This window comes from Condylostylus longicornis, unplaced genomic scaffold (genome assembly GCF_029603195.1).
Source record: "Condylostylus longicornis isolate FDR11 unplaced genomic scaffold, ASM2960319v2 ptg000010l, whole genome shotgun sequence".
NCBI classification, from domain to species: Eukaryota; Metazoa; Arthropoda; class Insecta; order Diptera; family Dolichopodidae; genus Condylostylus; species Condylostylus longicornis.
In genome coordinates this window covers 11,136,143-11,151,291 of record NW_026577979.1, presented here as the reverse complement: position 1 = coordinate 11,151,291, position 15,149 = coordinate 11,136,143, and the positions used below count along the sequence as shown (strand labels likewise).

The 15,149-nt window shown below is 22.7% G+C and overlaps 1 protein-coding gene across 2 annotated transcripts in view; it reads right to left on the bottom strand.

Annotated features, from left to right (window-relative positions):
* Positions 1-7,419: 7,419 nt before the first annotated feature.
* Positions 7,420-15,149, bottom strand: part of LOC129618711 (GATA zinc finger domain-containing protein 14) — a 130,867-nt gene continuing 123,137 nt past the window's right edge. For both annotated transcript variants that reach the window (XM_055533650.1, XM_055533649.1), the window contains exons 5-7: positions 12,160-12,283; positions 10,429-10,652; positions 7,420-7,930 (exon numbers count right to left, since the gene is read on the bottom strand). In XM_055533650.1, coding sequence (XP_055389625.1) covers positions 7,547-7,930; positions 10,429-10,652; positions 12,160-12,283 — 732 coding nt within the window. In that variant the 3' untranslated portion in view covers positions 7,420-7,546. The remainder of the gene's footprint in view (positions 7,931-10,428; positions 10,653-12,159; positions 12,284-15,149) is intronic.

Sequence of the window (15,149 nt, the reverse complement as noted above, 5' to 3'; positions counted from 1 at the left end):
ATATATAAAAATTATTTAAAATTTTTGAAATTTACAAATAAAATTACAATTATCTTTTTATTTAATGAAATGGATTAAGGCTATTGTAAGTTTTAGTTAAAATTATAAAATTTCGTACATATATATGTACATATTCTGTATTTATTTATGTGAAAATAAATTTATAAATAAAATTTGAACTTTTATCAATTTTATTGTTCTTTTAATAATTTTTGCTAAAAAAAAAAAAAAAAATTATTAAATTAAAAGTTGCGAAACTGCTATCCTTCGTTAGTGCCTCTATCCTATACAAATTTATTTGTAGTGATGCTATTTTTTCAAGTTGGTCTTGTTCAATATTGACGCATTTCTATTCAATTGATTTAAAAATATTTTTTAATTTCTGCATGAGATGAGCAAATTATGTTCAGAAAATGATGGGAGATCGCAGTAGAATAGATCGCAGAAAAATGTTTTTTTTTTGCCTCTATTCTGTTCTTTTAGAAATCTACAAATCTACAAACGTGCCTTCAAAATTGCAATAATATCGTTTCATCATACAATTCATAGCTTATGAATTGTGATTGCTGAATAGCGTATAGCATTACAGTTTTACTACAATTTTAAAGTCAAAGATAGTTAAAATCTTTCAACGGGACATGTTTCTAAAATTAATAGAATTAAAAAATCCTTTGTTATTAATAATATTTCATTTTTTTTTCTTTTCAAATATTTCTTTTTTATAATATTTATTACATAACATAATAATATTTTAATTATATACCATTATTATAATTAAAATTTTAACAAATTATTAAATTTATTTTATTATTTCATATATAATATTTTTAGACAATTTTGTATTTATATAAATATGATTTTGTATTTTATTTAATTCAAATATATAAGTACTCATTTTAAATGCATTAAAGATAAATTTTATGTTGGTTTTTTCCTTTTTTTTTAAACAAATTTGTTGTACATTTAATAAATTTATAAAATATTATTTAGTATTTTAGGAGTAATTAGAAAATAAATTTTTTGTTCTTTTTTTTTGCTATTTTAATTGCAAATAATAAATTTAATTAATATAGGTTAAATATTATGATTAGTTTTAGAAATATTTATTAATTCATATAGAGTTAATTTAAAAAAAAATTGTTTTTAATAAAAATATAAAATAAAACCTATGAGTTTTTGTTGTTATTTTTTAATTTTTAAATATTGAGGCACCAAAATGTTTGGCATATTTTTAGGCGATATTTATTTAATATGCAGCAATCAAAAAGGAAAATTTTGTTGCAAGTATAAAAGGTTGAATTAGTGTTTAGGTTTTTTAATTTGATTTTAAATTTCGTTTTACAAATATAATATTTAAAATTCATTATTTTAATGACAAATATGATTTTTAGAAAAAATTTATATGATAATAGTATAACGTTATACTTAGTATGTTTTTGTATAGGTTATGTTTGAATAAATTGGGGTTTTAATTATTGTGTAAGAAATGAAATTATTAGCAATTTAAAGGATTATTAAATTTTTATTTATCTTATAATTTAATTTAGAATAATTAAAAGGTAATTAAAAGTTCTTTTAGAAAAATAAGTAGGCGTGCTAAAATAACTTTTCTGTTTAGTGGATTGAGAAATTTTTGTTCAAAATTTGATTAATGTGAGTATGAAATTTTTAGATTCCAAATAAATAATATTTATAAAATATTATGAAATTTCATTTGGTTCCTTTAGAAATGAGCTATTATTTCGAATTTATAAATTAATGCAAGTAGGAATATTGGAAGTCACGTATTAATAGAATTGAAGCAGAATGGCAAATGATAAAAGTATTGTTGGTTCTTAAATAAGCAAAAATATATTTTTCTTTTGTTTAATTTTCTGCGTTCTTATAAGAGCGCTAGTTCCTCGGTTGCATATGGAAAATATGAAAATTATTTATAATGAAATTTTTCAAAATTTGACTTTATGCCTTGAATCAAGTTATACATTTAAATATTTGAATATTTTGGATGAATTTGAGAATGATGCTATATTCTATATATTTTTACAAAATTACATTATCATAATATAGGGATTCAGAAAAAATGCAATTTAATTAATCAATAATATTGAAAATTTTTATTATTTAATAAAACTTTAGCAGCTTTCTTTGTTTCGGTATATATAATATGCTCGCTTTGGCAGTTTCGGTTTCTAATAATTGATGTGTTTGATTTAAAATAAAATTTAAAAATTTTATCTTAAAATTGTTCTCTTAAATTATAATATAAATTCATTATATATAATGTACGCGTATTTAGCAAATGAATTATTCGAATAAGGAAATAGATATAAGGTATGCATGCAAGGTATATGATTTTTAGGAAAATTTTCAAATTTGTAAATGTATGTGGATTTAAAATTCAAGAGAAAAACAAAAAATATATATTGAGCAAATAATTATTATAACAATAATTATAGTTGTTGAGCCCATAAAAGGTGTTCTTAACAAGTTCCTTAATTGTGCGTCCCCTTTGTTTTACTAGTTTTGGTTCTGACATCCTATCGTAAATAAAAGTTATTATATAAAATATAAAAATATATACAAAATTTAAGATTGTTTCACATATAATGGTTATATTCCAGTTGATTAAACTAATCTGAACTGATTAACTGAATTTAGACTTGTCTGACACTAATATACCCACAATATTTTGAAATTATATGATATTTTAACTTTTATAATTGGAAAATTTGGAGCTATTTTAATTAAATTATACTGTACGCCAATGAACCTTTAATTTTATAAAATAATTATCATTAAAAAATTTTATTTAATATTTCTTCTTTTATTATTTAAATAAGAAAATTATTTTGAATATCCTACCCTAAAATATATTACGAATGTAGCTATTGTAATTCCAATTTATTTATTACATATATAAATATTAAGGATAATTTTCAAGCTTTTTATAATTATTGTCTTAAATTCATTTTTTTATTTTTTTTTTTACATCTAAAATTAAGTATGCAAATTATTAAGCGTTTATTTAATTTATGATAGTATTTTAATAATTAAATTATAAATAAATGTTGGGAGTTTACAAAATATTTTGTACATGTACAATTTAATGGTCAAAATTTTAATTTGATAGTTGGTTAAAAATATTAATATACGAGTATTACTATTACTTTAATGAATTTTATATTGTAAAAGTTATGCCAAAAAGGAAATCATTAATGATTGTTCTGATCAAATTGTTGTTCTAAACTAGGAGCTAAAAAAAAAATCCAAGTTATTCGGTAAAATTCGGGAATAACTTCTTTAAACGTGTTTGTTTGACTTCCGGTTTCCAAGATACGTCGATTAGGAATAAGTGCAATCTTTAGTAACTAATATGATTGGTTACAATTCTTTAATTTATTAAGTTAATAATTCTCTGACTGTCTGAGTTAATTTATTTTATATATGCATAACCAAATTACTACCAATTGTAACATACCTAATCAAAAAACATCTACTTTTAATCATGTTTTTGTATGTTGCTGGAACACTAGAAACCAGCTTCATGTATTCATAATTTACAGCAAAATTATTATTGCAAAACATTATTATTACGGAGCCGAAGAACGTTGGAATTCACGGGTAAGCAAAAGCTCAGTCTTTAATTCAAACGTCGGCCTTGTTTTATACATAAATGTTATAAATTTTAGGTTATAGTTATAACTTTCCTGTATAATTAGTGCACGTAGTTATATCTTTACTATTTCATTTAGATTTTGATTACTCTCGATTATTGTATAGGATGTAGAAACTATGTATATGTGAATACCAAATTTTGGTTTGTTGACAAGAAAAGTTCTAAAAATTATAATTTTAAAATTTAAAAATTTAAATACATTAAATTATTTCCGGATTTGAATTACAATTAAAAATTCATTAAAGTTAACAATATAACAATATTAATAGTATATAACAAATAAAATATTATTCAAATAACTGAGTTGTTTTTTTCTTTTTGTTAGAATGTTTTCCTTTTATACAATTCCATTATATAAAGCGTTTCAATTATGTTTATAGTTATAAATATTTATATTTTATACAATATACATATGCATTATGTATTTTTTACAATAAGTGTTATATAATTTTGAATTTTTTTTATTTTCTAATTCTGTTTTTTTTTTATATTTGTTTTATAGTATGTATTTATATTGTAATATAATAATTGTAATTGTTGTATTATTTTTTTAGTTTGATTATGATATGAACATATATGTACATATATTTAAAATATTACAGTTTTAATATAAGAGAAAATGTAGAAAAGAATTGTATTTGTTTTTTTTTTTAAATGTTATTTTAAATTGTTATATGTATGTGTTTGTGTATATATTCTATAATTGTAAGTATATAATATGTATTTTTAATTTTATTTAATATTATAATTTTGTTTTTTAATAATAATTTAGTAAAAAAATTTATGGTTGTATTATAATTTATATGTGAGTTTTTTAGTTAAATATTTTTTTTTTATTTTTAAGGATTTTAACATTATTATTTTAATTTGTAATATTTCCTTTTTGTAATTTTTTAATATATATTTGATATATATTGTTATAAAGTAGTTAATGTTGATATAATTATGGAAAAATATTTATATTAATTGTAATATTTTATTTTATGCATTAGTAAAAAATTTTTAATTTATTTTTGTTTACTGTTTTGTTGTGTTTTTTATTTCACAAAACTTCCTTAATTAACTAGTATTTTTTTGAATTTTATTTATTCAACAATTAAAAATTATATAATAATAACTTTTAATATAATATTTTTATATTTTATTATATAGAATTAATTGTAAAGGTGTATATGATTTGATTTTTGATTTTGTAGAATAGTTTAAATTTTGTTTCCGAATGATTTATAAAAAAGAAAAAAAGTAAAAATATGATATAAGTATGTATGTATGTAAGTTGAATTTTATATTAAATTTTCTTTTTATATATTTTAATATCACAAATGTTTATGTTTTATTTTTTTTTTTTTCTAAAATTTTTATAGTATATTGGTTTAATTTTTACTTTGAAAGTTGCAAAAAATTCTTTACTATTCAAAATTCTATTTTTGAAATTGCGTTGTAATGCATAATGGTGTTTACTATAAGTATATATATACAGGGTAATTCAGAAAGCTATACCATTGGTTAGAAAATCGAAAATGAGTAAAGCTTTTGTTCCGGACTGGGTGCCAGATCTCAAGGGTTTCCGAATTCTATGGGTTTTAACGAATTCTCATGAAATTTTTACTTATTCAAGGTTTTTGGATTATAATTTCCATTCTGAAAAAGATAGGAACTTCAAACAAAGAGTTTCTGAAAGACCCAGTAAAGAGTTTAAAATTTCTTAGAAAATATTGAAAACCCAGTACTGAAATTTTACATAAATAATTATTGTAATATGGCAACCAAAGACCATAGTTCCCACAGTCAACTATAGCATATTTATTCGCACATAAGATAACAAATTCGTACGGGTATTATAAAGTTGACAGGGTCAACTCTATTTTTTCTCGTTTTGAGAAAACAAGAAAAATTAATTTAAAAATAAGACAAACTTTTAATTTGAAAAACAAAAATTGATTTTAAAAAATTTCAAATTTTTGAAAAGGAAAACTTGAATTTTCAATTAGGAAAAAAAAAAATCTAGTAATCAAAAATTTTTTTTCGAAACTTTTCTTGGTAAATAAAATTGATAGATTTTTTATTTTTGCCAATTTTTGTAAGAAATGGTACCTATATGGTATGAAATTTTTAAATGAATTTTTCTCAGATTGGGTGCAATTTAAAAATTAAAAAAAAATATTTTCGAAATCTAGACACCATTTGGCATCTGAAATTATAAAAATTATGCAGCTGGAACGAATTTTTAAAGGCATGCCATATTCTGGTATGATTTTAATTGAATTTATTGCCTACAATATTTGTGGTTTTTGTACTATATCTTCTGTTCCGTAAAAATTTTTTAATATTCGAGGGCTTAAATTGAAGTTTAAGCAGCTGGGAAAAGTGCTATAAAGAAAATTCCCAGGTTTAAAAAATTTTCTTACGAAATTATCCAGTTAGAAAAAGACTGAAAAAAATAAAAAGGGAAAAATTTGATTTTTCTTAAAGTTCAAATGCTTGATACTCCGAAGGTACAAAAAAAAAACAGAATCAAGCAGCATGTCTATGTTAAGTCTTTTTCTTTTCTCTAGGCTTTTTAGGAACTATTTTTTGAAGTTCCTATCTTTTTCAGAATGGGAGTTATAATCCCAAAAAATTGAATAATAAAAATTTCGTGAAAATTCGTTAAAACCCCTGGAACTCGGAAAAATTTGAGATCTGGCTCCCAGTCTGGAACAAAAATTTCACTCATTTTCGATTTTCTAAGCAATGGTATATGTTGTTGTATAGCTTTCTGAATCAACCTGTATATGCATTGGAAAATTGTAAAAAATGAAGGCTCTTCAGAAAGACCAACTTAGAGGTTCGACAACCCGAGAATAAAAGCAAAAAAAAAATTATTTCCTATTAGTTTTCTGCGTTTGGATCTATTTTTCGGAAGTACTATTGAGTCTCGGAGATATTTCATTAGGTTTATTGTTTTCGTAATATTGTAATATAAATTAATTTATATTTTTTTATCAAATTTGGAATAGTGACAAGATAGTTATTCTGAAAGTAACGAAATACAAATTTCGAAAAATACTTTTTTTTTAATTACTGAACCGTATAGGAAATAGTTAATATATAAATCACTTAAAGAACAAGCACTTATCCACTTATTTTTTCCGAAATTTTTGCAACCTTAATTAAAATTACAAATTTATTAGTAATGCTTAAAATCGGTTATTCAATATATACCAGTGTAATATGGCATAATCAAACATTATTAACATCTCTTAAATTGAAGCAATAACAGGCTTCGGGGAAGAAAAGTATTTGGAAGATTATTTAGATTTATTTGGAAGTAGGTGGTGAAATTTTTGGAAATTTCTAAACGAAATTTCTGTTTATTTGCAGTTTTTTTAATTATTAAATTAATAAATTAATAATATACAACAAATTTGGATTCCTTACAAACATTATCATTTTAATAAATTCAAACTCCGTCTACCGCCAAATACAATATTTTGCAACTTTCAATTGAATAAAAAAATCGCTTTAATGAGCTTATTTAAAATGAAATAAAACAGGATATTCTTATGTATATAATATGCATGTGTATAAGCATGTATAACTAACTAGCTATAAGGATTTTGTGATGATTCATTTTATTAATATATGTATATTAACAAGAATGCATTTACTTGTGTATATGTATATATAATTTTACTAAATGGTAGTAATATATATATAAATGAGTATACAAGAATGAATAATATGTATATATAAATTTTTTTTTACATATAATTTAAATTTTAATGAATAAATATCTAATGTATTGTTAAAATAATATTATACATAATCTATATAATTGTATATTACAGTTATGTATATAATTAAGTATATATTATGTGAAAAATCTTATTATGTAATATCTTTTGTTATTGATTTTGGTTTAGTTTTTCTCAATGGATGCCACATAGCTACTGGTTTTCGTAATGATGATAACATTTGATTCCAATGTTTAATACCTTTACCAGATGTGCCATTACCAATGAAAATATGTCCAAGAGTTTCACAATATTGTTGTTGTAATTGTTGTTGTTGTTGTTGCTGCTGCTGCTGCTGTTGAATTGGTAATTGTTGATCTGTTGATATACTCATTACAGTAAGGCGCACTTGTATTGTATTAAGTAAAAATGGTGGTATACTAAATATCATTGATTCATTAAATATTGGGCATCGATCTTTACGTTTTAAAGTTGTTTTCTTTTTAGAAATTTTTTTATTGTCCTTTAATAAATATACCTGTATGAAAGAAATACCAAAGGACATCGGTTTTCATTAGATTTTTTAAGTATATAATTAAAATAATAAAAATATAAAAATTGTGAAAATTTGATTTCGCGTATCAAAAGACCCGTTTAATTTATTGAATGGTGAATTGGTGAACTAATAGTTTTAAAAAACTTAAATTATGAGTACTTTTTTTCTGAAATTCTCAGATATTTTTTAGTAATTTTTGCAATTTTGAAATTTATGATTAATTTCGATATAGAGAAAGGAGAATAGTCATATTCCTTTTTTGTATTGAGTTTAGATGAGGCTTAAAAAGTTAAAAATTCTATAGAATACTCTAATATTCTTAGAATATTAGATTATTCTATAAAAATAGAAGAATAGGGCGTTATTCTTTTGAATATTAGAATAACGCAGAACGTTCGCGAACTTTCTTTTTTTATAGAAAATATTTCTTTAACAAAGGGTCTTCAATCACTGTTTGCTTCTACAAACAATTTTCTTTTTTACTTTACTGCTAGCATATTTAATAAAATTTAATATATTTTTTATGCGCAGAATAAAATTATTTAATATTTTTTTCTACCACAGAAATCCAAGAAACAAAATAATGTAAATGGTTTACTTTCCTTTATGTGTTTTACTTGAATCCTAGAATCTTTCATATATAAAAAGAAATTTTGTTAAACAAAGAAAATTCAAGGATCTTTGAGTGTTGCAAGAGAAATGCATTCATTTTATTTATATTTAATCAATGGATTATAGTTTTTATAAAATATTTTGCATGGAAAAACGTGATTTGAAAGAAAATTTAAAATTTTTATCATGAGATTTCTATTTTTACTCAATTAATAAAGAAATATGTATAGAGAAATGAGCTGGTGGAATCAAAAATGGCTCATCGATCAAGTTAAAATAGTATATTTAGTATATAAAAGTTTTAGAGGGCTCTGACTCCATTTGTAGTTTCCAATAAATGATTAGAATGTTCTGTGCAAATGTATTCATAGTGTTAATAATAAATTATATTTAACGGTATTGAGGTCATAAAAATAAAATTGTTATTAATCGCAAAAATAACAGCGAAAATTCTTTATATTCAAAGAAGATTTCCAATTAAATTTATTGAATTTCAAAAAAAAAAATTTTCCTACTTTAAAACACAAATTCTTGTCATGGTAAAATCGATGGTAAAATAGTAACAATTCCAATAGACTGGAAACAAACTTAATTCTTTACATCATAAAATAAATTTCTCTCTATAAAATTAACATTTTCATTTAAAATATTAATTTCCCTACAAAATATATAATTACGAAATGATGTATGTAGTAAACGTTGTGAATGCATATGCCATATTATAGCCTTTTATTTCAATTTCAAAAACTGTAAAATTAAAATTAAAATTATTTTTGTTTGAATAAACGCGATTATATTTTTACAATTACTTGTATGAATGCAAATATTATATTGCTGATTATGAAAATGAAAAGATTCTTTACAAATTTTTGCTTACATATGCACACAATAATATTGTTTTGAGGCATTTTTCATTCAGTGTTACCATATCCTTACTAAATTTTATATACTTAATATCATGCTAATTTTCCTGGACCTTTAGTTTCATTGCATTGAAAAATGTCACTGAATCCGATTTAGTATAGCCTGAATACAACTTGAATATAAATTTTCTAAATTTAATTAATTTAATGCCTTATTTGTATTTCAGAACTCAATGTTAACTAAAAATATATTTTGTTCTCGCGTATCTATTAAAAATATTTTGTATGCTTATATTCATATTACATCATATGTATCAATTTTTTTATATAATTTATTTTTAACTTTGTGTTTGGAAAATGATGGCAACCCCATTATTAATATAAATATTTTATATGAATCGAAATAAATTTTCAGTTGAATAAAATTTACGGATATGAGATTAATCTATGCGAAGCTTATGAAAAAATTTTTCATATGTACTTTTATGCGCATACACATGCATTATATGTTTGTATGCCAAGGATAATCCACTCCCTTTTAAAAATATAAACTATGTATGTAGATTACTCGTATAATAATAATAATAATAAATGAAGAAATTGAATGCATAGATTTGGTATTTTAATAATTTGCATTAAATATGGTTAGTATACGGGTTTTGTTTTTATCATACAATAACAGAGTTTTCGTTCTTTTATTTTTCACTTAACAAAAAAAAAACTCTTGAAATTTCATTTCCTTATAACTATGTGTGTATATATTTTTTGTTTTACACTCTCGTACTTATGTACAGAATTTCTGATGATTGTTATTGACATTGAATATCTTCTAGTTTTTTATTATTTTTGAATTTTTTTGAAGTTGGTATCTTGCATTTTATTATTGTCCTTGAATATTTTTTTAATTAATTATCAATAGACAATATTACTGAATTCAAAATATTTTTAAATCTTATTTAAAATTAAAAAAAAAAATGATTTTAAATTTGATTTTTTTATAATTACCTTAACAAAAATATTTTGAGATTCCAATTCATTAATATTTTGTTCAAATTGAAAATTTCTTCCTTTAACAACAACAATTGTTAAACGTTCTGCAGTTGGTAAATAACTGAGTGAAAACATTAATTCACCCCATTTTGGATTTAAATTACGTGAATCACATAATGATAGCCAAGTTGTATATGGTCTTGGTGATGAAACATCAGCAATTTGCAATTCAGTTTCTCCTAAAGAATATAAAATTGTAGAATAAGAAGCAAATTAGTTTGAAAAAATTGTAGGTTAATTATTCTTAGAAAACTGAAACTTTTTAGAGAACGTAATTGAAATTAGAAAACGTATTTGAAATTATTAAAAATTTAAATTTTAATTAATTGAATTTAAATTTATTTTGAAAGGAGCTGATTAACACACTGTACAATAATTTATTAAATTCAAAAATTTATCCTCTGCCCCATTCAAATTTAAACTGGAAAGTGCCTGAATATTTATTTTAATTATTATGAATTGACGAGGGAAATGGAGTCTTAATTCTCTTAGCATAATGTAGATTAGTGTAGCTATAATAATTTATCATTATATATCCCGTTTATTATACACTTAAGAGCTACATTCATAAGATATTACAAATATATCTATTAATTTGTAATGTTCAAAAAAATCTTCCGTATATGCCAGAACTCTATTTAATTGAAATTGGACAAAGACAATCGGTAGAGTAGCTGTCATACAATTTTAAAGATTATTTGACCATAATCTAAAAAAGTTTTAAGATTTATAGTAATAATACTTCGTTAAAATGAAAGTATATGGCATATTGAAGAGGGGGGGGGGGGGGGGGGGGGGTTCAGAGTCTTGCAGTTGTAGTTTCTGTACAATTTTAATTTTGAAAATTAATTTTAATATTGCAATTTCGCATAAATAGGCCTAATAACATGCTCATCTGATTTTAAATACATTCTTATCTGAACTTTAAACTCCATAAAATTTCCAAAATATTTAAATCATATCAGAAAAATTATTAAAAGTTAATATTTTTCATCAGTATATACGGCCGTCGTAAGTCTACGCAACCTGTATCTTTCTTAAAATTGCTTATAATAATAAATACTGAAAATTCTCTTTGAAATTATTCTAAGCTCAGTATTAAGATTTTTTCGTTTCTTCGTATTAATTATTTGAATTTCTTGTAAATGTCGGCCGTTCTGTACCCCTCTAGAAAACAATATTAAACGTATGTAGATATTTAAGTCAAAATGTGAAAAATGACTTAAAATTTCATCTTTAGGCCTGACCACCCTAAACATATTGTCATGATTAATTCTTGCATAACATTATAACTACTTAAAAACAAAATGGCAAACATAGATTCCAAAATAAAAATTTCAAGTAAACTTGCAATTTTCCTTTGTTTTGTTCAGTTAAAAAGTAAACTGATTAAGAAATCATCCATTAGATTGAAGATTTTTCTTATCTTTTCTTAAGTAATGTCCTTTTTAAAAGTTACTATTTAATAAATCCGTATTTCATATTGTCCTAAAAATATCCATTCTTATTTGTTTCATTGTTGTCAATCTTAAAATTTTATGCTTTATAATTTCAACTGTAAAATGGCAGCTTGAATTTTCTATAATTTTCAAGTAAGAAAAGAAAATATTCCTTTTTTTTTTATTATTTTAATTTTTCGCTATTTTATTCTTTTTATTTATTTTATTTTTTATTTGGTATACTTACCTATTAGAGTATGAGAATTCCCACTGTGGTATAAATGAAACCATAAAGAACGACGTCCTTTATTTTTATCCAGGCAAAATGTGAATGTTTCATTGTAACTTGGTGATGTTGAATTCTTGAAAAGCTGAAAGATTTGTATATATGTATGTATAAATATTCTATATAAAATAATTATAATGTAAAAGAAAGTTCATTAAAGGATTAAAAAAAATTAAAACAAAAAGGCAAGGAATCATTGGAAAAAAGAAAATTTTATTTTTTTTTTGTTATCCTTCTGTAATTAATGTGTATCCTTGATTAATTGGGAATTCTCAACACAATAAAAATATACCTTGAGATTTGTTCTTCAAGGTTATTATTATAATATAAATTTTATATAGAAATAATCCTTCCATATAAGATTTTGAATCAATATAACAATAAACTTATAAGTTGAATGTTATGAAGATTATAACGCCTTCTTAATTTGCTTATAACTCGGATCATAACTGAATAATTACCCTTGATTTTATATAATTAAAGTGGATTGATATTATTTTTATTGTCATACTTTTTAAAATGTTGTTAGAGATGGGTTGTTACTAATTCAGATTATCAGGTAATTTAAGATCAACAAGTGTTGTGTATGATTTAAATTAAATAGAATTTAAATTAGTAGAATTTAAATTAGTATCTTTCCCTAATTAGTAAATTAGGAAAAGATTGAAATAATTATTTATTTGTATATATGTACGTTTTTCAAAAAAATCTGGTGTGACCAGGATCAGACCATGTTTTGTATTTTGTAAACAACGTTTACAAATTTTATTTTCATTGAATTGTGAAAGGATTGTAGACCAGGATCCATTGACTCTTATTCTAGTGCAAACGGTCAACTAGTAAAGGTTACGATTTCGGTGACCTAAAATAGAAAATTGTTTAAATATACTGAAACTTGTTACTTATTTCAACTTATTATTCTGGGGCAGTTCAACATGTAAAGAATACAAAACAAATTACGGAATGCTTAGAATTCTTAAAACGTTATTAGGATTAAATCTTACTATAAACGGTTTGTTAGCCGGCAAGACTTATCGACATATCAAAAGGCGATAAGATTTGAGTACTATTAGTTCGTAGATTTTTATTTATTCACTCAGTAGTTAGTACTTGGTAAACGCTGTAATGAAAATGAGTAATTTATTATACTCATTTCCATTTCAGTGTTCTCAACTCGAAGCGAGAAAGACTTTCTCATTTGTTTTTTTTTTTCACCACTTCTATGATGAAGACAAAGTAAATATTTAACATTGTTGAATAAGTTTGAAGACAAGAGAAAAATTCGAGTAGTTTACAATTTCAAATTTTAAATTTTCTAATTTTTCTTCGAACCTTTGAAAACTTCATCGTTCTAATTACTTACTTACCTACCTATTTGTTTGAATTTTTTCATTAAAAAATAAATTTTTTTAAAAACCGAAAATTACATTTTTCCTTAGAGATTTTCTTTTAGAATTTTCTTTCACTTTTAATATAAAATTAATTTATTCTATACTTTAAAGATAACATGGAAAAAAGTAGCTTTTTTTTTTGTTTTTATCCTTTGTAAAAATTTTATTTCCTTTCTGTAACAAAAAGGGTTCAGTTTCGATTCATGTTTACTTCTAAGGTTTTTGTATCCAACATTGTTTTAACTTATTTTTGTAAGAGATTTTCGTTTTTTTTTTTAGATTTATTTATCGCAGCTTTAGGAAAAAATTTACTGTAACTTTTCTGTTGATTTTTTTACAAAGACAAAAAAAAACAAGAGAATTTTATGTCCTTGCTTTGAGTGAATGAACATAATTTTTTTTTTATTTTTCGAGGTTAATATGTGTATATTAGAAATCTGTGCTCTTTGTAAATGTAGGGTTATTGAAATGGATCAAGTTAATCATGTCAGACAAAGGTATTCATGTATGTCAATAAAGGCCACTTATATTTGGATAAGTTTCCATGCACGTTTAAACAATATGCAATGTACAGAATGTATAGATTTAGATTCCATATAAAATATTTACAAAAATTTTATATATTAAAATTTTTACAAAATATATGTTTGAACCTTCCTAACCTTTCCTTAAGCAGAACTCGTATATAACACTATTATATAAAGAGCTATATAACACAAAATTTAATTAAGTGATAACCTAAAATGTGCAAGAAAACTAGTTTGTTTTCGCTAATTGTTGTAATACTAAAAAATAATGGCGATCTAAAAACTAAATTTCGAAGTCGAAAAAATCCTCTCTAAAAACTCTCTAAAAAATCTACTCTATCATCTATTCGTTTCAAGTAATTTTACGAGTATACGAGTACCAGACAGCTGGCTTGTTTCTACATTCATTTACTTTAATTTATGATTTAGAATTCTTGTTTAATAAATAATTCGTCTGAATCATCACATCTTAAAGTGTTCGTCATAAAAATCATCTAATCATGGCTTTAATTCTTATTTTCTTTTTTACTATCAAAATGATATAACAGACCATTAATAAATAAAAAGATCACAAATTTAAGTTCAACTTTTCAATTTAAATTTATATTACTAGTACAATATAAAACTGTAGCTTATAAATTTGACCCAATGGCCAATTATTATGTTGCTAAACAAGTAATTTTTATTTTTTTTCATTTAACCCATTCTATACTACGTAACATTAAAAAATTTTAGTTAAAATTTTCACCAAAAATTTTGTTATAATTTTTAGATATAATATCTACCGGTGTTATGCATTTTGTACTTGCTTTTTATAACAAGTAGCGGTTTAGTTTTATTTCTAAAACATGTGACTCACAAAATTAGTTTTCAAATATCGCTTTTGACCAAAATTAAATTTAATATTTCTCTTCGAATTCAAAAGCTCATAAATATTGCTCTCTGAACTTGTTATACCAATTAATTAAATTTGATTTGCGATTGTAAATTTAAGAACTGTGAAAATTAAAAATTAATATTTTGGGATTTAATT